At 31.1% G+C, this 26893-nt stretch overlaps 4 protein-coding genes and 1 non-coding gene across 10 annotated transcripts; 1 reads left to right on the top strand and 4 right to left on the bottom strand.

Annotated features, from left to right (window-relative positions):
* Positions 1 to 1209: 1209 nt before the first annotated feature.
* On the bottom strand, positions 1210 to 1283 carry TRNAR-UCG. Its single transcript has one exon. It is a non-coding gene; the product is annotated as a tRNA-Arg (tRNA).
* Positions 1284 to 4168: 2885 nt separating this feature from the next.
* On the bottom strand, positions 4169 to 16212 carry LOC103847686 (F-box protein At1g52495). Of its 2 annotated transcripts, XR_004449929.1 has the most exons (3): positions 16106 to 16212; positions 4435 to 8921; positions 4169 to 4360 (listed from the first exon to the last, which is right to left on the bottom strand). XR_004449929.1 is itself a non-coding variant. In XM_033276512.1 (2 exons), exons 1-2 carry the CDS (start codon positions 16113 to 16115, stop codon positions 7753 to 7755), a joined length of 1179 nt encoding a protein of 392 aa, XP_033132403.1. In that variant the 5' UTR covers positions 16116 to 16212; the 3' UTR covers positions 4169 to 7752. The 2 variants fall into 2 exon arrangements, 1 of the variants encoding a protein (XP_033132403.1); XM_033276512.1 differs by having other exon boundaries at positions 4169 to 8921.
* Positions 14143 to 20677, bottom strand: LOC103848739 (phospholipase D alpha 2). Of its 2 annotated transcripts, none has more exons than XM_033276491.1 (4): positions 19699 to 20677; positions 19499 to 19607; positions 17517 to 19422; positions 14143 to 16560 (listed from the first exon to the last, which is right to left on the bottom strand). In XM_033276491.1, the coding sequence occupies exons 2-4, from the start codon at positions 19595 to 19597 to the stop codon at positions 16127 to 16129; spliced, it is 2439 nt and encodes an 812-aa protein (XP_033132382.1). In that variant the 5' UTR covers positions 19598 to 19607; positions 19699 to 20677; the 3' UTR covers positions 14143 to 16126. The 2 variants fall into 2 exon arrangements, with proteins under 2 accessions (XP_033132382.1, XP_009123823.1); XM_009125575.3 differs by having other exon boundaries at positions 19843 to 20677.
* A 200-nt stretch (positions 20678 to 20877) lies between these two features.
* LOC103848738 (DCC family protein At1g52590, chloroplastic) lies at positions 20878 to 22302 on the bottom strand. Its single transcript, XM_009125574.3, has 5 exons — positions 22052 to 22302; positions 21896 to 21953; positions 21686 to 21793; positions 21267 to 21359; positions 20878 to 21165 (listed from the first exon to the last, which is right to left on the bottom strand). Exons 1-5 carry the CDS (start codon positions 22215 to 22217, stop codon positions 21084 to 21086), a joined length of 507 nt encoding a protein of 168 aa, XP_009123822.1. The 5' UTR covers positions 22218 to 22302; the 3' UTR covers positions 20878 to 21083.
* Positions 22303 to 22351: 49 nt separating this feature from the next.
* LOC103848737 (signal peptidase complex catalytic subunit SEC11C) lies at positions 22352 to 26384 on the top strand. 4 transcript variants are annotated; one of them, XM_009125572.3, is made up of 8 exons: positions 22356 to 22538; positions 25170 to 25297; positions 25429 to 25500; positions 25595 to 25630; positions 25700 to 25745; positions 25839 to 25926; positions 26019 to 26076; positions 26158 to 26384. In XM_009125572.3, exons 1-8 carry the CDS (start codon positions 22460 to 22462, stop codon positions 26206 to 26208), a joined length of 558 nt encoding a protein of 185 aa, XP_009123820.1. In that variant the 5' UTR covers positions 22356 to 22459; the 3' UTR covers positions 26209 to 26384. The 4 variants fall into 4 exon arrangements, with proteins under 4 accessions (XP_033132420.1, XP_033132421.1, XP_009123820.1 ...); XM_009125573.3 differs by having other exon boundaries at positions 22357 to 22538; positions 25185 to 25297; XM_033276529.1 differs by having other exon boundaries at positions 22352 to 22538; positions 25700 to 25926.
* The last annotated feature ends 509 nt before the right edge of the window (positions 26385 to 26893 follow it).

The raw sequence follows: 26893 nt of genomic DNA, 5'->3' as shown, positions 1-26893 counted from the left end.
GAATTGTATACAACTCTGTTTTACAACAATTGGTGGCACTCCAGCTGAAAAAGAGATGGACAATACTCCAGAAGGTCGAAATGGAGAAAACATCAAAAATAAAACCCCTAAAAGGTTAAGCGAAATTGATATAAAAAGTTACAAACTGAAACTAAGTGCTCACGCAAGATCAAATTCCAAAACTTTGGGAACGAAATATAGTGTGAATGTGAATATAGAAACATTATATTTACTTTAAAAAATCGAGCAAAAAAAAAAACTAAAAAGGGACAAAATCACACAAGACAGACTCCAGTAATAGCAACAACCATATTTCTTTTACATTTTGGTTTGACCATCTCAACTCAATATAATTATATAAATTATCTTCCTAATTCGGGATGAACCTTCAATCTTTGTGAATTTATCCTTTTTTATTCATCTCTTGTGATGACGGACTAGATTCTTGGACCGAGTTTCAGAAGAACTTCAGTAAACTTTTCCCATATTTATACGCCACACAGACAAATACATTCACAGTTAATTGTTTTAACTTTCTATGAACCATAAAAATTTATGATGTGTAAAACGCAAATAATATTTTTGGTTGTTTACGTTTTTTTTTCGAATTAAAAAAAATAAAACAATAACATCATAATTTCATTTGGTAAAAATATGTCACTATAACATGTAACGTACCACACAAAAGAGGCATCAAACAAGAATAAATAAAACGAGAGAGAAAATATAGTTGTAATTTGTGTATATTTGAATTGATACTCAAGAGATGGGCTTTCTTGAGTCAAATGATGATTAGATTGATTCTGTGGCATGAAAATATTCACTGTATGTACGTTGGTGAGAAGCTGCTGATGAGGAAGATGCAGAAGGGGACGAAGGATTAAAATTATGAGATTGGCCTGTGATTAGAGCTAAACGATCTAATCCGGTTTCAATTATTCTTCTTCTTCTCCTTCTTCTCTATCCATCACTATCAAAGAAAAATGAAAAAAAAAAAGAAGAATGTAGAAAATAGAAGTTGCCAAAATTTAGACAAGAAAGTTAGTTATGTTGAAAAAAGTTGTGTTATGTTTAGGTTTTGAAACCCTCCAAGATTAGGTTCTTCTTAATGTAGAAAGAAAGGCTAAAAAAAAGAATTCTCTTAAGTCTACATTTAGAATATTATTGCTCCACATGATTTATGAAGTAGGACATGAAAAAGAATAAAAACGACCACAGTGGGAGTCGAACCCACGACCTTCTGATCCGAAGTCAGACGCGCTAATCCACTGCGCTATGCGGTCAATTTGTTAATGGACGTATACTATTAATCTTTAGGTTTAGGTATATTATTGGTTACTTGTTGTACAAGATTCTAAACTTGGGAGGCTGTGTTAATCGATTCGCGTATGCTTTTTAATTCACTAATCCATAATATGGGTTTTCCTGAAAACCGTTGTCTAATTGTTAAATTTCACCGTGAAAGCTAAAGAGCTCTGGAACATTTGGCTCCTGTCTAGTCCAAGAAAGCTCAGGGACAGTGTATCAATAAAAGGTTTATTAGGAGGCTTTTGAGAGTTGTTCAAAAAAAAAAAGAGAGGCTTTTGAGCACTTCAAGAAGGTAATTTGAGAAATGGATTACGAGCTTAAATTTTACAACAATACTTTTTTTGGTATTTTACAACAATACTTCGCCTGGGTGTTCAAAAAAAAAAAAAAAACTTTGTTTGGTATTTCCATCTAAGAACATCATTATTCACAATTCGCCAACCCTCTTTTCTATTAGCCTTAGGCTTTTAAAATAGGCTATTTCCGAATAAGCTAACGGGCCTTCGAGGAGCCCAACATGTAGTGGTAATTTCGTAAATATCTTACATAGTCGTTCGTAATTAAATTGTCAAGCAAAAATGGGATTTCCTTTTTAATGATACTAGAACTTTTCTCCGCGCTACGCGCGGATAATATATTTAAATTTGTTATATTTATCATTTTTATTTGTATGTGAATTTTTGTATGTTAAATTATATTTAACAAATTTTTAAATTTGATTTTTTTTATATTTTTAGTTTGAATTAAGTATTTCTATTATATGTAACACAATTAACTAATAAAATATAAAGAATTAAGTCCGAGATTTTAGAGTTACGTAAAAAAAATATAATTATGTATAGAACATATATTAACTTAGTTTAAAAGATCGGAATCTCATCTCGAATAAATTCACGAAAAGAAAAAGTACACCAATAACCTACTTAAAATATAAAACCCCCTTTTCAAAAAACAAAGCATACTTAATAATATATTTTTTACGTGTAATAGTTGAAAACTGACAATTGAATATCGATCTAGAATATTATTTTAATATATTTAATGGTAAAATATTAATTGTAATAAACAAATTTTGAATTTTGTAATATTACATAAATTAGAAGTCTTTAAAATCTAAAATCTCTTTTATTAACATAATATATTTTTTATTCATTTATTATTTTGAAGTTACAAAATATTGATTTAGTTTTATTTGTATATTAAGTTTTTAATAATTTAGTTTCTGTTTAAGTAATTTTAAAATTATCAAGAGAATATAATATATTTAAAATTATTTATTTAAATATATCCAAATATGATGTCTCATTTTTATGTGTGTTTGCGTTGAGCTGTTTAATTTTTAGTCTGTATATTTAATAACACCTTGTTGCGTGCCGTTCTATGGTTTTAATAAATGTATTGTCATTTCATTTTTATTACTACTAACATGGTTTTTTAGTGATCAGTGATAATATATTTTTAACGTTATGTATTATATTTTATCTTATATTTCTAACTCTACATGGTGGCACTTTTTTTAGAATCATTTTAATTAGATAATAGGTTTAAAGATGTAAATAAAACTGTGTATGTTGTAAATTTAGACTGTTTAGTGTAACTGAGCACAATCAATTATGAAAACTATATTATGATTTTATTTTACTAAATCTTTCTTTCTGTGTATATTTTTTTGTTTTATTTTGTATTTTTACAATTTCATTGCCTTATTCTTCAATTGCATAGAATTGCTATTTCCAATTTTTGTTTCATATACCTTAAAATTCTTCGGTTGATTTTTGTTTGTTTTCTTTCTCCAATTACAATGTACAATTCGACCGTTTCTTTTTTTTTTGAGATCAAACTACAAATATCATCAGATAGAAAAGCTTAACCTCCTAGAATGGAGTGAGTATTTGTGTTAGAGAAAACTGATTTAGCTAGTAATATATTGAGATATTATAATATTAGAAGGTATGAAAACTCTTATATGTTGTACTACGCTGGACATAATGAAGTTGTTGTCAATTGATTTGATAACTGAAAATACATCTTTATGTCTTCCTTACATCATTCTTAATTGGTTTACGGTTCGACCATTTCTAATATAGTGAGAGTAACATAATATTAGATGTTGATTATCTATTTCCAATTAGGAATACACAGAATGAAAGAAACTCAAGTTGAGATCACTTTACAATTTTGTCCTCATATCTATATAAAGTTAGTTTATAGATTACTCTATATGTTTCAAAATGTAATCAGTTTTAGTTAAAATCTGTAATATTTTAAAGTTATTACTTTAGAAAACTGTCATTTAATATATAAATTTAATCAATTACACACTAATTTACATAATTTAATTGGCCACACAATATCTAATAAATATAAAGTTACATTGAAATATAAAAACAATTTATATAGTGAAACAAAAAAATACTTTTAAACCATTATATTATAAAAAAAAGAAAATATTCAAATTATATTGAAACATTAGAATAGTAAAAATCATAAAAGATGAAATCTCAATGTCGATCATTTATGTCGGCCATACCTTAGATCAATTATTTATTTTATAATTATTTATTTTAGAATTATTTTTTATTTTTTATTTAATTATTTAAAAATAAAAACTTAATTAAAATTTAAAATTATTCATAGAATCAAATTTTCTTAATTACTTAAATTTATTTATAATTAAATTAGTTTACAAAAATACAAAAAAAATCTAATTAAATAATAAACCAACAAACTAAATAAACCAAAAACTAAACCAGGCTTTAACCTAATTACTAACTAAACACACCACCACTTCGTTGTCTTCTTCATCTACCGGCCGCACCACCACCTTCGTCTTTGTGTTTTTCCATGACCTTCATCAGTATCCAGCCACGATTCTTCTTCTTCATCCTGGGATTTGAAAGGCAAGTTGCAGAGAGGAGGCAAACGTCACATCCATCTAGACCTAATCTCGTCGCCTCTTCACTAACTCGCCGTCAGCTTCCTCTTCCTGAATCTGAAGCCGTCATCTGCCTCCTCCAGCCACCATACCTGCCTTGCCTTGCTTCCTCCACCCCTAAAACAAATAATACCGTTCATAACAGAGAGAGAGAGAGAGAGAGAGAGAGAGAGAGAGAGATGAGTTCTAACCGTGGTTGTGTGGTGGTGGTGGTGGTGATGCTGGGACGGCGAACGAACGGTCGTGTGGTGGTGGTGGTGGTGATGCTGGGACGACGAAAACAAACGGGTGGTCGTCGTGTGGTGGTGGTGGTGATTGAGGAAGATAGAGATCCAAAGAATTAAAAATGATTTAGATCTGTAACAAAAAAGAACGGCGAAGATCTTCTCTTCTTCGTGTTGGAATTTCTAGATTCAACTTTTATCCGAGAAGATTTCTTGAATTGATCACAGAGCTTGTTGACGTTTCCTTCGATCCGTCCATGGAGACGAAGGCGGGTGAAGTTGAGACCACAGACCAGTGTCGCAGAACCAAAAAAAAAAAGCTTGTATATAGAATATAGGAGAAGCTGAAGCGTGAGTGATCATAGAGACGATGATTAATTGAAGGAGGAGGGAGGAGATAAGTCGTGGTGATGATGATGACGTGGATCATTAAAACTGTATGATTGGTTGATTTAATTGGCTGACGTGGATAGGCTCAATGGAGCTCATATATCCCTTTTAATATAGTATAGATACACAAAGGTGCAACATCCTTTCTGAAATTTTTTGTCTTCTGGTGATTAATTTGATTCCCCATATGATAATGCATTTTCTTTAGGAATGATACCAAGTTGTATCTACGACCTGACTTAGGTTCTTGAAACATGATACCAAGTTGTATCCGGTCGTGTCTGTTCTTCTATAGTTTTTTTCTTTTGTAACTTAATGATCTTTATGGTTTGTTTGTGTGTTTTGTTGCAGTGCTTACACCGCGTCAGTAGAGATTACAGTTTATGGGAATGGCTGTTATGGAGAGGTGGCAACGTTCTTTCTTTCTTGAACCACATTCATTCAAGTATTTGAATCCATTTGTAATAAAAATTCTGTTTTTTGGACTAAGTTTTTTTTTTGTGGGGAGGATTTAGATGAAAAGAGAGTCGAGAGAATTGGTAGTGTGGCTAGTGTCCTATATTGTCGTTTCTTTTGCACCGAGGGAGATTCATATATTGTTACATGTTTTTGTTCTTTATTACAAGTACTTCAATTTCATCTGATTGTTCTTCTTAATGCATGTAATATTCATGTTCAAGCAACACTTGTAAAATGTGAAGCCTAGGATTTAGTAGAAGTTGATTCGTTGATTTAACTGAAGCATGATATATATATATGTTATATTGAACATAACATATAAAACAAAAAGTTCATTTTTCAAGAAGAAAAGTTGAAATATTAAAAAATTCCTATATATTTAACAGTCATTGAATCAATTTACATGTGTTTCTAGAGAGGAAAAACGAAGGAAGATTGATGTCAAAGATACCGAAAAGCTAAAGATGAGGATAATGGTAATCAATGTGGAAAGACATCTGATGAAAAAGTTATTCATGATTACAGTTCCGACCAACAGCGTTCAAGCAGCAAAAACGCATTCACCGGACTCGCCAGTACAGAGGCCTCTGGTTCTTTATTCTCATTCGGTGTGGTTTGTAAGGACGGTTCAACTAGTTCTGTATCTCTCTTCGGCTTTGGCCTTTCAAACCGAAATAATCCTTCCGTTTCGGCGCTACTGGATCTTCCATTGTCAAGAAGAGTGAAGGTAGTGGGTTTCCTTCAAAGCAGGAGGTTTCCACAGAGACAGGAGAAGAGAACGAGAAAGTTGCCTTCTCAGCTGAGTCGTTTTTGTTTGAATATCTCGATGGAGGATGGAGAGAGCGTGGTGCAACAGTCTATGAAGTAGTTCTCAGCGTGAGAGGTTAGCTGCTTGATCATGGAAGATCTCATTAGGAGAAGGATCAAACTTGCTGAAGAGAAAAAAAGACTCAGTTTCAATAGAAAACAATGGTGGGAAGAGGAGCGTATGAAGCTTAGTAGATCACAACCAGTGATTTGATGAGTTGGCCTTTTGTAGCTGAGAAAATGGGAGACAAAATCAAGTGATATCAATACATCTTACTCTGTTACTGATCGAAAAAAATTCACTTGATTTTTTATCAAACCGAAAATATCTGACCTGAAATCACTTATACCAAACCGAAAATATCTGACTTGATATCAATTGAATTTTTTTTTATCAAATTAAAGTCCAGTCCATTTTTATTACTCAAATACTTATACACCTTATCAAAAACAATAATTTGATTAAAAAAATCGAGTCAGATATTTTCGGTTTGGTACAATTCGTCCATTCGGTTTTGTATAAATGTGTACATTGTTGGAGTTGTGGAGTTGATTTAAGAATCATGGCGGTTTCATTTTGAAAATATCTGTAATTTTCTTTTTTCTTTTTTTTTTTTTGCGCTTGGGTGCATACGAATTTGCTTGCGCTTTGTATTAGGTTTTAGGCTTTTTAGCTGTTCTGTGTATGATTTGTTTGGTTGTTCCATTGTTGATTCTGTTGAAGAGGTTTTGGTGAAGTTTCTTTGTGTTTTTTTATTCACCATATTTGAGTAATGACTGACTACTGGTTTCTTTCTTTCTTTCGTTTTTGTTTTGTTGAAACAAACAGGCTCTAAGACTCGAGATCAAGGTATTGTTTTGCTATATTCATCTTGTAGTTTTGAGATTTCTTTTGGATAACTCTCTCTGTTTTATGCTGTGTTTAACTTTTCAATTTGTGCTGTTTTTTGTTTTCCTGGATCAGAAAAAATTTGCTCAAAAGTCCGAGAGAGTGAACTGTGTGGATCTGCATCCTACAGAACCATGGTAATTTCAAGCCTCTGATTTTGCTTTTCTGCATCTTTGTTTCATGTTTATTCATATTTTGTTTTCGTCAATTTTCTTGGTATCCTTAAATTTTATGGAGAGTTGCAGCATTTTCGTTGCTTTTATAGTTTTTTTGACCTTTTGTGTTATGCTGTTCTTGATTGGAACCTCATACAATATTATCTTGCAGGATTCTAGCGAGTTTGCATTCTGGAACCTTGGGTATTTGGATCTACCAGACGCAGGTGGGTGAATAATTTGATTTTCTCTATCTGTTTTCATATGCACATATCTTTATCTGTTTTCATATATTTTGCAATGAACACATTTATGAAATGGAATGAGCAAAAGTGCATCTGGAAGGTTATAATTTTTCCTTTCTGTATTCTGTGACGTTTCAGGTTTGGATTCGTGTTTCAGTTTTTTATGTCCATGCCTAATTCTTAGGGTGAAGAATGACACACAACTCTCATGATAAGAGGAAAAGAATCCAAATATATATAGATGGTCGCCAGCCAAACTGCACTTGCAAAGCATAAAAGCAGTGGGTCGTCATATATAACACTTAAGTAACTGAGAATAAGTAAATACAAAAGAAAATTGTTACAACGACACTATATTCTCGACATGATCATGAATCGCAAATACTTCAACACAATACCTACGCTTCTTTGTTTTATCGCGAACACCACCTTCGATATGAACTCTTCTAAAGCTGTTTTGGTTCATGTCATAGTAGTAAACATACAATGACTTATTAAAGAAATAGTTGCATTGAGTTGCATAAATCTCTCCAGCAGGGGTGGCACCAGAGAAGGTATCCACATCAGCTCCTAACAACTTCACTGGGTAGTTTGGCAAGCAAAGGATTGTTCTCGACCATTCTTGTTTTTTGGCATCATCCATAATCCAGATACTTGTGTCGCCGTCGTTACAACATATGCATCCCAACTTACCTAGGTGGTTTACCAGACGTTGATGATTAATACGAGCCAACAATGCTTTTGATAATGCTTGTGGAACCAAGACGCGATCAAATCTTTCGGACCTAAGGTCGAAACTCAGCAAAATAGTCTCACGAGGTTTTCTGTATGCGCTGTAGTAGATAGTCCCGTCGATGCATACACTGTAATCGTTTGGATAGGAATCTTCATCAATGCCTTTCACTTTCCTCCAAGATTGCTGACATCCCAATGTGAAAACATGATAAGTTTGCTTCCGCTCGTCACAGTCGAAAATAATGGACAAGACTTTGTATTGATTCGTGATAGGGTCGTAGCCAAAGAAGCATGAACTCAATCCGGACCTTGTTGGGGCTTGGATCTCGGGTAACGGAAAAACCTGCCTGGTGGTAGGGTTGTATATGGTAACCAAATGAGATTCGAAAGAAGAGAAACATATCAAGCCTCGGGAGTATTGATAGTGGAAGGTGCAGGGACGGCTTGGTCGAGGGATAGTTACTACATGGTCGGTGGTGGTCGGAGAGAAAACAGGGGAAACAGTAAAGAACGTTTCAGGCACACAATGGTGGAAGATGAAGACAGGAAGCTTCAGGAGCGGATGTCTGAGAGAGCGAGTGACTATAGACTCGATCAAGTCTCTGTCGCTGCTGATTATGGTTGACCATTGCTTGGAGACGCTTCGGAACCTCACAAGTGACTTTGTCGGGAGTTTCTTGAGTATCTCCACTATTATATCCAAAGGAAGACACAAATCTCCGGTGACTGTCTTTCTTGTCCTTTTGCAAACACTTAACATGGGAGAAGACCGATCTGTGAAACAGATGAAGAAACGAAACGGCGAAGAAACAAAACGGCTAAGAAAAGATCTATATTAATAAAGTTGAGCAGAAAGGCTCCTCCTGCGTCCACCTCAGCGTACCCTGTTCCTTTTCGTGACACGTGGCGAGTAGGAAGGAAGCTTCGTTTATTTCTCTTCATGAAGCTTGTTTGTAAAACTGTGATTTATTGGGCCTCTCATGATTTTTTTTGTGCTTTAGTACATATTCCATCACATATATCTTTTTATAAACGTTCATCTTATATTTTTTAGCAATACTAATAACTATTGGAACCATAAACAACTAGGATAATACTGAAAACATAGATCAAAATTTCAAAGATAAATTATATGATAAATTAAGTGTTATATGATAAATTTAAAAATACAAAGATAAAAATAACATGTCGGTATACCATTTGAAAACATATGCAACACCTTATACCAATATAAACAAACAAAAATGTTTTTTTTTATGATTTAAAGAACAGTTGTTACATTATTTTTCATCAAAGAAATGAGAGAATTTAATTTATAAAAATTTAACAAATCAAAACTAGATCACACGAAGGAAAAACACATATTATATTAAATTGATGGCTCACAATTATATCTCCAAGATACAACACAACCAAAGAGCCATCACAATCTCACAAATATCGTCGATTACACAACAAATATTTAATATATAACAAAAAAAACTAAACATACAAAGTAACACAAACAACAAAAAAAGTCATTTAAAAAAACATCTAAAGTATTGTGCAATTACGTCAACGGTAAAGCCATCGCCACTTCTATCATACAATGCAACATGAATAAACAACCAAGGGAATACAGTTTAGATACAAATATAAATCCCGCCCAATAAAAATAATAAAAGTTAGTAAAAGTACATAATATAATTTAAAAATAAATAATTTTTAAGAAAAACTAAAATATTTCATAAATACAAAAAATTAAAGGAATCCATTTATTAGATGATGTATCTCATGGATTTGTTTTTCCATTTTAATGGTTATGAAACTCAAATTTAGAAAAATAAATAAGAAATTTCTTGAAAATCACAACACAAGTTAATACATAATTAAAACTAAAATTATAAAATAGTTGTTATAAAATTAAAAAAACATTGTGCGAAGAGTAGATTTTTTTCAAATAATCACAAAAATTGTGATATAAAGCGCAACTACAAATTTATTGATTCCAATCAAATATTTAAATCTAGCCACTTTCAGTTTTCAATGAAATAAGATAACCTCTAAATCAAAAATATATATTACCGATATCTTTAAAAATAAAACACAATAAAAACTACATAAAGAAGAAATAAAGAAAGTATAAAACAAATAAAAAATACATGAAGAATATACACTTTAACGTACCGTGAGATTCATCATCCCGACTCCACCTTCCTTATTCATGAGAATAGCCAATATTTCATGAATGAACCGACATCCAGCAACAATAATATAACTGCTGATTTTGAATTTACTCTTACCATCACATACAATAATCCCAACACAAGTACAAGACTAGACGTCAACCTTATCATCACCAATTTGAGAAAACTATTAGGCCTCCGATAACAGAACAAGAAAACGATACATGTACTATATCCTTCGTAAATTACAACTATGAAAACAACCTATGCTCTCTTACTTTCGGTCATAATTTTTATTTTCACTTCATTAATGAATGAGTTCGTAGAAACATAAGCTGTAAAGTATGGAGGGAAACACATCTATGATTTCAGAAAAGGGGTTGTAAGTTAAAAGAAAAAATCATAATTGTATTTTTTTAAAGCGTTTACTAATTCTATTGTCTCCCAAGAATAAACAGTTCTAATAACTTATACCTAGCTTCTATCATACTCCTTCTGTTTTTATATATAAATAGTTTTAATTAAAAAAACTTAATACTGACACAACATATCAACTCAAAATAATACTTTATAAAAAATAAAAAAAATTTACTAAAGGAATATAAAAAAAATATTTAAAAAATATAGACAATCCGCGCGTAGCGCGGACACACCACTAGGGTTAAAAAGGGTTTAGGGTAGGTAGTGTCTAGAGTTAGGTAGGGTTTAGGGTTGGTAGGGTTTAGGGCTGGTAGGGTTTAGGGTTACGTAGGGTTTAGGGTTGGGTAGGGTTTAGGGTTAGGCAGGGTTTAGGGTTATGTAGGGTTTAGAGTTAGTAGGGTTTAGGGTTAGTAGGGTTTAGGGTTAGAAAAAGTTTAGGGTTAGAAAGGTTTAGAATTAGGTAGGGTTTAGGGTTAGTAGGGTTTAGGGTTATATAGGGTTTGGGTTAGGTAGGGTTTAGAATTAGGTAGGGTTTAGGGTTAGAAAAGTTTAGTGTTAGTAGGGTTTAGGGTTAGATTTAGGGCTAGAAAGGGTTTAGGGTTAGGTAGGGTTTAGGGTTAGGCAGGGTTTAGGGTTAGGCAGGGTTTAGGGTTAGGTCAGGTTTAGGGTTAGAAGGGGTTTAGGGTTAGGTAGGGTTTAAGGTTAGAAAGGGTTTAGGGTAGGTAGGGTTTAGGGTTAGGTAGGGTTTGGTAGGGTTTAGAATTAGGTAGGGTTTAGGGTTAGGTAGGGTTTAGGGATAGGTAGGGTTTATGATTAGAAAGGGTTTAGGGTTAGTAGGGTTTAAGGTTAGTATAGTTTAGGGTTAGTAGGGTTTAGGGTTAGGTAGGGTTTAGGGCTAAAAAGGGTTTAGGGTTAGAAATGTTTTAGGTTAGGTAGGGTTTAGGTTAGGTAGGGTTAGTAGGGTTTAGGGTTATGTAGGGTTAGGGTTAGGTAGGGTTTAGGGTTAGTAGGGTTTAGGGTAGGTAGGGTATAGGGTTTAATAGGGTTTAGGGTTAGGTAGGGTTTACGTTTAGGGTTATGTAGGGTTTAGGGTTAAATAGGGTTTAGGGTTAGGTAGGGTTTACGTTTAGGGTTAGGTAGGTTTAGGGTTGTAGTATGAAGGGTTTAGGGATTAGGGTTAGGTTTATGTAGGGTTTAGAGTTAGTTAGGGTTAAGGTCTAGGTTTAGGTAGGGTCTAGGGTTAGGTAGGATTTAGGGTTTAGATAGTAGGAAAGGTTAAGCGTTTGGTTTAGGTTGGGTTTAAGGTTTGGTTTAGATCGGGTTTAAGGTTTGGTTTAGAATAATTCTTAAGATTATAGGGTTTAGGGTTTGTTTGTTTTTTTGGTTTATGCATTTAGTACTGTGTTTTTCGGATAAAATTTTATTTTAATATTATTGATTCAGAATTTTTTCTTAAAATGTTAAAAAATTTAACGTGATTTTTAATGTCCTTAAAACTAAGTATGTATTTTTTTATTAAGTTTTTTTGTGACAATAAGTTGAATATATCTTAGACCATAAATCATAAATATTCTTAGTCTTATACATTTTGTTCTTCAAGTTATTGTTATTTTTGTACATTTCTCTTAATATTTATGTATGCATCCATAATATTTTTTAAAAATGATTTTTTATTAACTATAGTATTTATTGTAGTTTTAAATATATTATAGTTTTCGTGCACTTGATTAAATTATTTTGGCGTTGGTGTTATTTGAAGTGGTTGAGAATCTAAATGCATATTTACTTTCATAAAGTTTTTGGTGTATGTTTAAAAATAAAAATTAATAAAGGCTTTTAAATCATATAAATATAATATTTAACACACTATTGTTGACTCTTTATATACTTAAAATTGTGAAATAGGTAATTGCAAATTTGCTGAACTCATAGATTTGTTGTTACTTTATAAATTATCACAGGATGAGGTACATATGGTAAAAATTGCTTTGATGATAATATAAAGTCCATATTGTAATGTGTGTTTTTTTGTTTTATCTACTATGTATTAACAAATAATTAACACATTCAATAATATTTAAGAGTAAAACACCCTGTCAATTGTTCATAGTATAAGCCCAAAGTTAAACTCAAGTCTAGCCAAAGAAATAAAATCCAGAGACACGTGTCGGTCTCTCAAAGAGTGACTTTCCACGTGGATAGCTTAGGAGAGAGACAAACATATTTATATATATATAGATTCATTACTAAAATAAATCTTAAAATAACTTATTATTATATTTTAATTATGTAATTAAAAAAATATTTGATTAATATTTAATTATATAATTTATGTTTTTAACGTTTTACTAAAATACTTTTTCATATAACAATACAATATATATATATATATATATATATATATATAAATTAGGTTTTTCAATTATAATTTTTAGATTTTGGATAATTCAATATTCTATTTTTAATTATATAATTAATAATTTTATTTAATTAATATTTAGTTATAGAATTTATGTTTTTAACTTTTTACTTAAAGACTTTTTCAGATAACAATACAATATATACATAAGTGATCTCTTTTCTAAATTATATTTTCAAATTTTGGATAATTCTTACTATTCTTAATATTAATCAATTATCTAATCAAAATCAATTAAAATTTCATTCTTATTTTTTAATTTATTTATACATTTTATTCATTAAGGGTTAAACGATATTAACCACTCTAATTTTCAACGTGAGAACTCCATTGCAAAAATTTACTTCGCAAATAATAGTTTTAAATTATATAATTAAAAAAATTATTTGATTGATATTTAATTATATAATTTATGTTTTTAACGTTTTACTAAAATACTTTTTTAAATAATAATACAATATATATATAGAAATTATCTTTTTAAATTATATTTTTATATTTTGGATAATTCAATATTCTATTTTTAATTATATAATTAATTATTTTATTTAAGTAATATTTAGTTATAGAATTTATATTTTTTACTTTTTACTTAAAGACTTTTTTAGATAACAATACAATATACATAAGTTATCTTTTTTTTAAATTATATTTTCAGATTTTGGATAGTTCTTACTATTTTTAATAATAATCAATTATCTAATCAAAATCAATTAAATTTTTTTTTAATTTATTTATACATTTTATTCATTAAGGGTATAAACGATATTAACCACTCTAACTTTCAACGTGAGAGCTTCATTGCAAAAATATACTTCGCAAATAATAGTATAGATATGTAAATTGTTTTTAATGAAATCATATTATATACAAATTTATAATTTTCATTTAAGAAAATATAGATATAAAAAAATATTTATTACTTCAAAATTATATTTTGTTTTATTTAAAAATATTTTTTAAATATAATATTACTTTTTTTAACTTTCTCTTTTTATGAAATCATATTATATATACATATATTTTCGTTTTTCAATTCTTTTTTTAACTCTATAAAAAATTTCCTTTTTATTATATGTGTATTTTTTGGAATTTTTTAAAAGGAAAGTAAATAAAATAATAATAATGGTATTTTAAATGTAAATTAATTCATTAAAGGTATCAGTATAATAAACCATCGTGAGAGTTAATGTGAAAGCGACACATAGAAAACTGACTTTATAATTTTCATATAAGAAAAAATATATATAAAGAAAATATTTTATTACTTCAAAATTATATTGTGTTATTTAAAAATACTTTTTTAAATATAATATTACTTTTTTGTAAACTTTCTCTTTTTTATGAAATCATATTATATAGACATATATTTTTCGTTTTTCAATTCTTTTTTTTTTAATCTATAAAAAAAATTCTGTTTATTATATGTGTATTTTTCAGAATTTTTTAAAAGGAAATTAAATAAAATAAGAAATAATAGTATTTTAAATATAAATTAATTTATTAAAAGTATCAGTGTAATCAACTATCGTGAGAGTTAACGTAAAACAGACACATAGAAAACTGACTTCTCAAATAATATTATAGAGATAATATTTTGTTTGAAATTGATCTATTTGAATTCAATATCAATACGCTACGAACATGTTTTAATGAAGTTCGTAAAGAGGACTAGTCAAAGTCTAATTCTTCCGAAACTTCTTGAAGTTTTTGATTGTGATATTATAAGACGACTTAGAGCAACCTCTCTTTCTTCGTTAGTACTTGATTCCGTGTTCTACATAACTTTCAACTATTTATAAGCAGCAATGCGTGGTCCAGATGTTGGAACTCATTTAGATTTATCTAATATATGTGTGATCGTCCTGTGATCGTGCTGAATCAATACATAATTTTTCTCTTCTTTTCCGGTTTTATTTATCTAGTTTTGACAGTAACGTATAACGTACATAACAAACAGATTTAGCAAGATATAAGATTTTAAGTTTACAAAAAAAAAAAGATATAAGATTTTAGCATCTATCATCATCGTACTGTGCAACTTATTTATAGGATATTAACTACTTCAAAGAGAGACATCACAAGAGTTTGTTTTGGGAGGACCTAACGAAAGAAAGAGATTGACATATGTCTTGACTGACTTTGATGTCCAAAACAAAATCAACCGCACACGGCACACCTTACTAAATTATTTCCTTCATTTTTATTCACACCTGGTATGGTCAAAAAAATTGTGAACTCTCCTAATCTAGTTATGACAAGAACGGATTTGATTCTTTGAGGTTTTGGTAAAATTCTTAATCAACTACAATCTAATTCATACAGTACAAATCCTGCCAGAAATGACCCAATCCATTTAACATATATATGTGTTTGCTATGCGGTTGTAATTAGTGATTTTAGACCACCTTTTATAGACTGGTACTGATTAAGATCATGCATGATTTGTATAAGCGTAGAAATGAATTAACTAATTTGGAGTGAATCCTCATATATGAACACTTAAAAGCTAATGTACATGTTCAATTTCAGATATGATTTTTAACAGATATAGATTAGGTGTGCCTCAAGATGATAAATAGAAAGACTTAAATCTGAAGGTAATTCTTATTATTGAGGCCATATATTAATTTTCAAACGAGCCATATTGATCAATAAGCAACTGATATTCAACCAAACACTAAACATGTATAGATGCTGACTTCAGTAAAACAATAATTAAAGAGAAAATATAATAGATAAGTTCATAAGTAATTAACATCAACATAAGTAACAAAAAGACAACAATCTCTCCAAAACCTTAATGTCTGAATGAAAAAAAAGAAGTAACGCATAGCGGTGAGACATCATACCAATTAAGGATAATATAGCTTATTAATTACTAGACAATTGTTTTTATATTACTAAAGCTATTGCAGCAGAATAAAGAGGAGAGAGAGAGAGTTATTTATTACCTCTAGACATTGCCACATAGCTTAGGTTGTAAGAATGGGAGGCATGTAATCAGATTTAGTACCAAGGATACGAGCTTTTGTGTCGGGAAAGCATTCACATCCAGGAAGCTCAGTGATGTCTCCTTGACTAGCAATACCGATGGGGTAGCGAAGTAGATGACCAGGAAGGTCATGTTCAAGTGACTCACTAGAGTAAAGATCCCAATACTTATCGGCAACACGGTTAACTTTTTTGACACATTCTTGGCTCGATGGATCCAGGAAAGTTTCATCGAGCATTCCTAAATGTTCATACCATAACGACATGCGGAAACCATGGATTTGACCACGAGCTGGTTGTCTTACTGAGAGGTGATATGGTTGATAGCCTCCCATTGCTATCTCTGAGTCTCTTGCACCATCCATTGATCTCTGGTTGATATTTGCGGATCCAATAATAATGTACTCATCGTCAACTGAAAAATGAGACGTTAAAATATTTAATTAAATATAAATAATTAATAAAAAGAACTATCCTAGGATAATGTTAAAACACTTTTTTGTTCCAAAAATATTATACAAATGAGAAAATTCTTAAAATAGCATTAATTAAAGTTTAAAAGAGAATTTTTTTTTATCATTTTGTATTTGGATTTTGATTTATTTATTAGGTTTAGGGTTAAGTCTTTAGAGGATGAAGTTAATGTAAGGGTTAAGTAATTTAATCATTTTATCTTTTAATTAATACTATCTCGATAAAATTTCTCCTTATATCCATTTTTGTTATAATTGTTTATGCTATCTAAGGTCATTTGCCCAATTATAAATTCTGCAAGAGTTAAAACCAGTACCGTGCGAAGGTTTTCGGAGGCCCGAGGCGAGCTCAAAAATATATTTTACATGATATATTTTTAATAATATATATATATATATATATATATATATATATATATATATATATATATATATATATATATATAACACTCAAAAGTTTTGAATTATTACATAAACGTTTTCTAAATTTTCTTCACCAAAAATGTAAATCTTAGCATTTAAATTAACTATAATAAACTATATATTGAAAAAATTATATTTTCTTTATCAAATTCTCATAAATATATAAAATAAATCTAACTCATAGCATATTAAAGAAAAGATCAATATGATCAAATATTTACAGTGTTTTTAGAAGTAGAATCTTTATAGTTTTATTTAAAATATAGCAAAAATGATTACAAACCTAGTTACTTTAATCAAAAGTCTAATTTAAATTCAAATAAAAATAAAAATCTAACTAATAGAATATGTTAACTACCATGTAAAAGTATTTTTTTTTGTAATTTGGGGCCCTAAAATTTCTACAAAATTTGGGGGCCCTAGGCGAATGCCTTTTTCAAAAGCCTATAAGCACGGCTCTGGTTAAAACACTCACCGATCATCATTTTAGTGTGGACATATATCATGAAGCGACGTGCTTCTTGCGCACGGATATAGTCTGAGTCTGGTTCAGGCTTCTCTGTAGGCTCATACTCTCCATCTTTCTTCACCTCTCTGTTCCCAAGGCAGAAGAATGTTAAATAATCCCTTGGATCCTCTTCTAGACCCTTTTCTCTAAGTGCTTTGATCACATCTTTGTACATCATCTCCATTGTCCTTCTCTGCCAATCTAGTATAGCTTGTACTGAACCACTCTCAGGTATCCCTTCAGGCCACATTGGAACAACAACATAAACCTTAAACCTCTCACCAGCTTTGATCTTGCTAACAATCTTCAATGATAACTCCTTTGGAATCAAGTGTAGAGCATTTATTTCCTCAGGTTTGATTCCATCTGCACTCCAAGCAAATGAGCTTCCTAGGAAGTACTGGTTTTCGATATAGATGAAGTCTTTAGCTCGCCTTATTGCGTGAATGTATGCATCTTGAATACTCCTATCAATGATGTTATCTTTACCACTCACAAGACCTGCTTCTGCTGCAGCTTCAGGGGAGTCAGGAAACGCAGCAGCTGCTCCACCATCTATTGATCTAAATAGCTGAACGTTCCATGAGTCATGATCCTCTGAGAACAGAACAGGAGAAGGAGGGATGATAATGTCATCAAGATCTCTTATCTTAACCAAAATATCTTTACCGCCTTGTCTATTCCACCTCTGCTCAAAGTTATACAAGACATCCCATGCAATAGCTCCTTCAAGACGGCAGTGAATGTCATGCCACGGCTCTCTAGGACCGCCTTTTGTTATCGCCGCGCCAGGGAAGTTTGGTTGATGGAAGTCATCGTGATGCACCGTGTCCAGTGTTCTGAACAAGGAGTGGAATGGAGTGTCGTATCTTCCATCACAAAGATCAAGACCACCAATAAAACTCACAATCCTTCTTGATTTTGTTCTTGATGATCCTCCTGGCATTTCACTGTCTACAACAACTATCTTTTGGTGATGAGTGAACATAGTTGAGACTTGCAAGTTTTGGACAATGCTTCCACCATCATCAGGGTTACGAGGACACAAAACACAGTTCACATCAGTTCCTTGAAAGAAATTCTCAGTTTCTTCATCATGAGTAGCCATAAGCCCATCTTGTTTCAGCAAATCGACCGATGTTCTATCGTCCCAAACAAGTAATATAACTTTAACACCTTCACTAGCTTTCTTCTTGAGTATCTCACCAATAGTCACATCTCCTCCTTCCTTTGGCCTCCTTGAGTCCCTCACCAGAGAGATCTCAGCGTAAACAGACCAACCAGTAATGTAAATTAAGTGCTTAGCATTAGTAATAGCATCAAAGATATCCTCCCAACACCGATTCGCCTCGTAGTATTTCCCTCCAGCAAGAGGGATTTTAGGGACAAAGTTTCCAGGAATATGAGCATCTTGATACAAAGAAACTTTGCATCCTCTTCTTTGAGAGAAGAAAGTGTATGGAACTCCAGGAAACTTAACACTTTTGATACCGCGGTTCCAGTTTTTATCCTTTTCAACGCCAAAGTACTGAAGCTTCACATGGATCTTTGAACCTCCTTCAACGGGTTTCTTCTCAGTATCTAATATCTCAACCCATCTATCAACTTCCTCTCCGTGGAGAATATCTTCAACAGGAATGTAAGCTCTTCCTATTAATGTTGCACCAATGGGGTTATCGTCTTTGACAGTGAAGATAACATGTTTAGCCATGTGACCACAATAGATATGAAATGATTCATGCCACTTTGGGTTGTTTGGTTCGTTTGTTATTTTTCTTGTTCGACCAACTCTGGCTTTCTCTAGATCGATTGTAGCGTATAGCTGAGGTTCTCCTTTGCCAACCCCGATTGTTTCTTCCACATTTGCTAGAATCTGAAAACATTAGAAACAAATATCAAAGTGAATCGAGAAATTTAAAACTAAAAACATTATAAATGATAATTAATACCTTGCCGAAGAAGCCTGATCTACCTCCTTCACTCCCATGAAGAGAATCAACTTCATATATTGTAGCATGTAACCTTCCATGCAACAAAAACTCTTCCATTTTATCTCGTCTATAAACATTAAAACCCAATTCCAACACATTAGTAAAATAGTATTCGTTTCTTTGTTACATTAGTAGTTAAATAAAATGTCGGATAATACATGCTTCAAGATCAGTGATTAGTACATCACTTGTCTTAAACTATGTTCAAGCGCGCAAGAAACTAAACCGGTCGATAATCAAACCCAAAAAGTATGGAAAGAGGATACAATTTGTAAGAGAAAAAGAGAGAGAGGACGTATTACCTGCAAAACTCACAGAGATTGATAGAGAGATGAGAGAAGCTGGTTTGTTAAGAAATTCGGATTTTGATCCGAGAAGGAAGCTACTTTGAATGAGTGCTAAATTGTGTGTGGAGCTGCTTGATATATTTTGTGATATTAATAGAAGTTGATGCAAAGACGAAATGAGTTTTACAAATAAAAAGATTTAGACGTAACGGTCTGTGACGATTCAGCTCCAAAAACCACGCGATGTGAGTTTTAAGACATTGTCCAGATCACAGATAAACGATGACACTAAAGGCGATCGATAGAACATGTTTTTGTAATCTTTAGTGATTTTAGGAAAAAAATAACCAGAAATTTTGATCTTTTTGTCACACATGCTTTTCAAAATTATTGCAAAACTTTACATAGCTTAGTATTTACACTATGACTTATACTTGAAACAAATATTTAATCCACAAGATATAAACTTGGATACTACATGACTAATGATAGGAAAATAAATATAAAATTGAGTATTTAAATGATTTGTTCAAGTTATAAACACGTATTTCAGATATTAATTTAGATTTTGGTATTTGTTCCAATTCAGTTTTGTGGTTTTTATGGGTTTTCAATAATATTTTTGTGTTTAGATACCTTTTGCATGAACCACCTAACTACATGATCCGTTTGGATATTCTAAAGTTCAGATCGGATTTGGATTCAGCTTCAGATTTTTTTGGATCATGTTCAGTTTGTATCTCGGATTCCACCTGGTTGTGACATGAAACACAAGAAATCAAGACACAATTTTATCAACACGTCTTCAGGTTTACATCTCTAGCCATCCTTCATGCGGGTGTAAGTACACCAAAGACTCAGTGAACGATCGTTCATAAACCCCAGTAAAAGATTAAAATCTTTGCTTGCTTATAAAAAAAAAAAAAAAAATCTTTCTTAAAATTTCTGTAGATTCATTGCAGTATATACTAAGCTTCTCAGAGTACATACCGTAGAGAGCGTGCAATTCAGAGATTTCAATTAGCCTATTGTAGCCACACTACTGACATATTCTATGTAAAAGACTTCCACATTTGATACAAATATCATCATCCAAAAGGTTTATACATGTTGATGAGTACATACGTATGGGTTGTTCAAAGACTGTTGTATCTATACATCTGTGTACAAAAGCATATGTTAAACTGTAGGAAACATTTTTCACATATCTAGTTTATTTTTGTGACAAAATAGGATCACCATTCACTGATGTCTTCTTAGATCTCACATGAATCAGACCGACCAAACAATGCATAACGGTTGTTTGCAACATTTTCATACAGAAAGTCCCTCACAAACCTGCAGAAAATATGGATAGCAAATTGTTTATAACATCACTCACTCACAAGAGGCGATTTACGTTTCCTTGGGCTATTTAAACATGTGAAGCAAAAACTTACAGAGGCGCAAACTGCAAAAAGAAGGCAAGCTGTGGAAATGGCAAGTCAATGTATTTCATGATCTTCAAAACCGCTTCTGATTTTACGTAAGACCTGAACAAAAACACACAAATGTAACACAACTAAGCAATATAGCTGATAGATTTTTGAAAAACCTTAGAATAGTTTCTCTCAATTTATTAACTTAGCCAACAAGCTTATTTATACAGAATACATAACTTATGTACAAGGTATTTACATATATAATAACAGGAAGTTAACTAACTCATACACAAATGCTATTTCCCTAATAATTACAAGAAAATATATTCTAGCATCTACTAATCCAAAGATCCCCTAACAATATCAAATATCATGTAACAAAAAGTTTTGCTTTTCTATATATATATATATATATATATATATATATATGTTGTTACCTATCTTTCTCGACAAGTACCACACTAGATATATCATCAGGAGCACGTCCTGACCGCATTAACAGTTTCTTTCCTGCTTCGCTCTGTAATGCTTCAAACCTTATGCTCCTGAACAAACATATCATAGTTTCATTCCTTACATTTGGCTCTCTCAGTGAACAAAACTAAAAGTTCTAATACGACCATGGTTGCCTCAGATCAGACATTAACCTGTTATGATCATGGTCTCGGACAAACTTCACGCCTCCATTACAGAGATTGCAAACACCTAATAACACTCAAATAAGTATCGAATTTTAAAAGATGAGTTCTTGTACAAACCCAGAAACGTGAACAAGAAGTCAGCGATTAGATCAAAGTGATTACCGTCGAACAACATGATCGGTCTCTTGTCTTGTTCGAAAAAGCTTGAAGTTTCCTTGACCCAGTCCACTGAAGTGCGCGGGTTAGCAGAAGCAGAGACTCTTACCCTAACTTGCGCACGAGACGGAACGGTTAACCGCCCGAAACTCGCCGGAGCAAGGATTGCCATCTCAATCTCCGGAGAACCACACAAAATTTGATAGTTTGATTTTATTTTCGGCAAAAAGAATAGAATTATATGATAAAAGAGTAAAATAATGCCACGTCATCAAAATATAGCCACTCAAGTCAAGGATTTAAACCACGTCAGACTATAAATGTACAAGTCGTGTGCCTTGAGAGACTATTCTCCTCCTCTGCTTCGCTTGAAACAACGTTCGTCTCTGCGATCTGAAACGTCGAAGGTGAAAGATGGGTTGGCTAGGAGAAACCGTAGACTCAGTCAAATCTATTCAGATCCGTCAGCTTCTCACTCAGGCCATCAGCCTTGGTTAGTTATTCGTTTCCTCTCATATGTTAATCTAGTTCAGTCCGATTTTGGATTTCTTTGATGGGAGTTTTAGTAACTTGTATGTAGCTAGTAGTAGTAGGGTTCGATATTGTATGCGGCTCCTAAGTTGAATCATTTTCCATAAAATTAGGGACCCTTATATGATATAACTAGTTTTGTCATGTTTTTGTTAACTAGTCTTAGTGAGGGAGTTATTGGTAAATGAATTCTTGAGAATTTGAAATTTTGTTGTTGGTTCATGGATTTTTAAAATTTTAGTAAAATCATCTTTGTTGGTTTAATTTTTTCTTTAAATCCATTTTAATTTATTGTTATTCAAAAAATTTAGTTATTGTTGATTCTTTAAATCTAGTGTTATTTAGAGATGAATTCTCTATATTTTAATTATCAAATACAATTTTCGAAATATCATGTATATTTATGAGAATGTCCAAATTTTTGTAATAAAAAAATCCAAAAAAAATAACTATTATTAATAAAGATCTACTGCATCTCAAATCAAAATTATATGTACAACTAGATTTTTTAACCGCGCTACGCGCGGATAAGATATTATATGTATTTCTCAATTCTAAAAACTAATGTATAATATTGTATTATATTATTTAAAAAATATAAAATAAGACTACATAACATAAATATATTTCTTAAAATTTTCTTTGTGGAAATCATTACGTTGTTTGATTGTTGTACTTGATTCACATATTTGCATAGATATTTGTGATAAATGAATAGCTATATTTTTATTATCAGTAAATAATATATATTTATTATATAATATATAAGAAAAATGAAATTATTTACTTTTGAAACAAACGTGTCTCATGTTGGAGACTAGCCCCTCTGGTTAGGGAAGTGGAGACTAGCCAATATGATATAAATGTCTCATGTTGGAAACTTTTTTCCATATCATGTTGGAGACATTTACTTTTTTTCCATATTAAGCTTCTATTTCTTTCACAGAATTGATATATATATATATATATGTCATAAAAATTACCAGTTTTACTTATTTATTATTTTGTTTTTAATGAAAATACACTTTTTAAATAATTTAATTTAAAATAAAATTATATATTAATTTGATGTATTCTAACAATTTGATTGATTTAATTAATTTACTTTGGTGGATAACTAAAAAAGTTTTCATATGAATCGGGGAAAGCAAGCTTATGTTGTTATATTATATTTATTTATGTATATAGAATCTATATATAATGCTAGTGAAATAAAGAAAAAATGTTATTTTTTGTAACTTCTAAAAGATACATTATAAGATACATTATTACAATTTGAAATTAATCAAAATTGAATAAAATGGTAATTAAATATTTGTAAATCTAATTATTTTTTTATCTTGTTTAGTTGGATTCTCATGAAAAGAAATCGATAGGTTAAACAAATGTTTCAAAATTTGTTGTGTTATTGTTTTGTCTATAAATTCCAAAATTTATTGAATTGATATATTTAATTATTGCACTTTTAAATAATATTTTATTAAGACATTAGAGAACTATTTTTTGTGTTTTTTTGTCAAAATTGTACAAAAATCTTTGTTTTTTCATATTTGTCACGAAAATATATAAGTTAAACTTACTTTTACAAAAAATTTAACTTTGTCAGGAAAACAAAAATCTATGTTTTTTCATATTTTTCAATGTTCTCACACTTTCAAAGAATATATTAGCTTAGTCACTTACTTATTTTTTTTTACAAAACAAAGTATCGGAGTCTTGAAAATTGAATTCATATTATTGTAACTTTACATAAGAGTTTGTGATTACATACTTAGTGATTCTTGTATATGAGTCCAAGAAAGTTTCAATGGCTTAGTGGTAACTGCACTATATTTATGTCATACTAACCCGGCGGGTTCGATCATTTCCTTCGCATTGTTTTTTCATTTTTTACGAAAAAATAAATGAGATGACGTGGCAACTTCGGGCTTCTCTGATTGGTTGATTTTCCTATCTTACGTGGACACCCTCTCCATGGCTTATATTTACCTTTTAGTATTGTATATTGATAATCTAATTCATCATATTTCATATATTTATCATTTTCAATGCATAATTATTTTTTCTTTAATAATATATTCATTATTGAATAAAAACTATCATAAGAATGCAGACTACTTTCCAAGTAAAACTATCGAGAATAATAGATTGGACATGTGAATACGGGGGCTGTTCATTGGTGGCCTACGTCAAAAACATAATAGTTATAGATATATCCATATATAAAGCAAGTTTAAACGAGCTAAATCCGATTCAGTTTGAGGACAGAAACTTGTTCGACCACATTATCATTTGTCTGCTCAAATTACTTAAATAGTGATGTCAAAACTGATTTTGGAAAATTCATCAATATCCATAAAAATACAATTTTCATTTGGATCATGTCTATTGGACCATGTACAGTTTATCTGGATGCGGACGGCCTATAAATAAGGATGACCCATTTGATACTTCTAATTTGTTATATGTCTTCATACACTAGTTTTATTTGGGTTTAGTCATATTTTAGGCATGTTTTTATTTGAGTTTATACTATCAGTGTCTTGAAACAGAAAATGTCCATCTAGACACCCATTTGACACCCTAATCTCAGTTTGTTGTCTGATAGGGATGATTGTCACATCTTCTTTGATCATATGGAAAGCTTTGATTTGTGTCACTGGAAGTGAATCCCCTGTCGTGGTTGTTCTCTCCGAAAGCATGGAACCTGGTTTTCAAAGGGTGAGCATCTTTATGTTTACTCAATAGCGGTATTGCTCGCTCTATCTAGACGGATATGTCACTGATAATCTATTTTGAGGGTCAGCATCTTTCTGTTTACTCAATAGTGGAAAGAATTTGATATCTTGTAGGGTGATATATTGTTCTTGCACATGAGTAAGGACCCCATTCGAGCTGGCGAGATTGTTGTTTTCAATATTGATGTAAGTTTACTTTTCTTTTGCTTAGTATTGATTCAGTGATTCATCGTGGGATCTTTCTCCAATTTGTTATTTTGATTCGTGCTTCTCTTTTTAGGGTCGGGATATTCCAATTGTCCATCGTGTCATTAAGGTAAAGTTTCTCTAGATTTCCTCATTATCACCTATATGATTCTGATTCTTTAAGGTTATTACATTTCAGGTTCACGAAAGGAAAAATACTGGAGAAGTCGATGTTTTGACAAAAGGTGTTGGTTTTCTTGATTTAAAATTAGTTTTAGTTGTTTATCATATTGTTATTATCCAACGCCCATTCACATTTTCATTTCTAATGTTTCCAGGTGACAATAACCCTGGAGATGATAGACTTCTCTATGCTAAAGGTCAGGTTTGGCTTCATCGACATCATATAATGGGTCGTTCTGTCGGGTAATTAATTTACTTTAATCACATATTTGTACAGTGTTTAAATCCAAATCTGTAGTTACCATAAATGCTTTTACTTTTTTTTTCTCCTTCAGCTTCTTGCCTTATGTTGGATGGGTGACTATAATCATGACAGAAAAGCCTATCATTAAGGTCAATACATTATTTGTTCTCACTCTATGATCCAATCCATGATGAACACTCTATGACATTTTTGCATGGTTCTTCTTACAGTATATTCTCATAGGTGCATTGGGTTTACTTGTTATTTCGTCCCGAGATTGACTTGAGTCTTTTTGAAAAAGAATGGACTCTGCATGCAAGCCCTTTGGTTTATCATCCTCTGGTCTTTGTTGTATCAATGAAAGCAAACAAATTTAAAAGACATCATTTTTGTTCTAGACCAATTTAAAATAATACAATAAGGAAGCTAAGTTTTAATCGTGGAGATTAACTTAAAATCAAAATTTGCCTTCTTATGAAAAGCCTTGTTGGACAAACAACTAAATTCCTTATATATTATTTGAGAAGCATTGTAACATTTTTTTGTAGCCACGTGTCATCATTAGAATGATTCTTAGAATCTTTAGAGAAATAGGTTGGTCCATTTAAATATATAATAAGTTTTTTATTTAAACCACAATAAATACATTATTAATGTGATTCATTATTTCCTTAAATAAGATTACGGAATTGCCTAATGTGGCTAAAGTATATATGACAATTAATGATTTTGAATAATGAAGATTTGATAAAAATAAGTGTGTATTATAATTATATTTGTTTAATTTTAAACTATTAAAATAAATTAAACAATCATAGTAACCATATAATAAAAATTAAAAAAATTATTTATATATTATATTTTGAATTTTTAAAAACGAGTATAAATTACTAAAACTGTTAAAAGTTTCACATTCAAATTTTGTAATCTATAATTTAAAACTTTTGTTATGACATGATACAGATA

This window comes from Brassica rapa, chromosome A08 (genome assembly GCF_000309985.2).
Source record: "Brassica rapa cultivar Chiifu-401-42 chromosome A08, CAAS_Brap_v3.01, whole genome shotgun sequence".
Taxonomy (NCBI): domain Eukaryota; kingdom Viridiplantae; phylum Streptophyta; class Magnoliopsida; order Brassicales; family Brassicaceae; genus Brassica; species Brassica rapa.
This window is presented reverse-complemented; position numbering and strand designations above follow the sequence as displayed.

What these genes read in the sequence shown, in the direction of transcription:
- LOC103848739 (XM_033276491.1), bottom strand. Translation starts at nt 19,597, where the DNA reads ATGGAAGAGTTTTTGTTGCATGGAAGGTTACATGCTACAATATATGAA. An exon ending in GATCAGGCTTCTTCGGCAAG is followed by an intron (nt 19,423 to 19,498) that starts GTATTAATTATC and finishes TAATGTTTTCAG; the next exon opens with ATTCTAGCAAATGTGGAAGA. An exon ending in CCACACTAAAATGATGATCG is followed by an intron (nt 16,561 to 17,516) that starts GTGAGTGTTTTA and finishes CTCATTTTTCAG; the next exon opens with TTGACGATGAGTACATTATT.
- LOC103848738 (XM_009125574.3), bottom strand. Translation starts at nt 22,217, where the DNA reads ATGGCAATCCTTGCTCCGGCGAGTTTCGGGCGGTTAACCGTTCCGTCT. An exon ending in ACCGATCATGTTGTTCGACG is followed by an intron (nt 21,954 to 22,051) that starts GTAATCACTTTG and finishes GAGTGTTATTAG; the next exon opens with GTGTTTGCAATCTCTGTAAT. An exon ending in GTACTTGTCGAGAAAGATAG is followed by an intron (nt 21,360 to 21,685) that starts GTAACAACATAT and finishes GTTTTTGTTCAG; the next exon opens with GTCTTACGTAAAATCAGAAG.
- LOC103848737 (XM_033276529.1), top strand. Translation starts at nt 22,460, where the DNA reads ATGGGTTGGCTAGGAGAAACCGTAGACTCAGTCAAATCTATTCAGATC. An exon ending in CACTCAGGCCATCAGCCTTG is followed by an intron (nt 22,539 to 25,169) that starts GTTAGTTATTCG and finishes CCCTAATCTCAG; the next exon opens with TTTGTTGTCTGATAGGGATG. An exon ending in CAGAAAAGCCTATCATTAAG is followed by an intron (nt 26,077 to 26,157) that starts GTCAATACATTA and finishes TTCTTCTTACAG; the next exon opens with TATATTCTCATAGGTGCATT.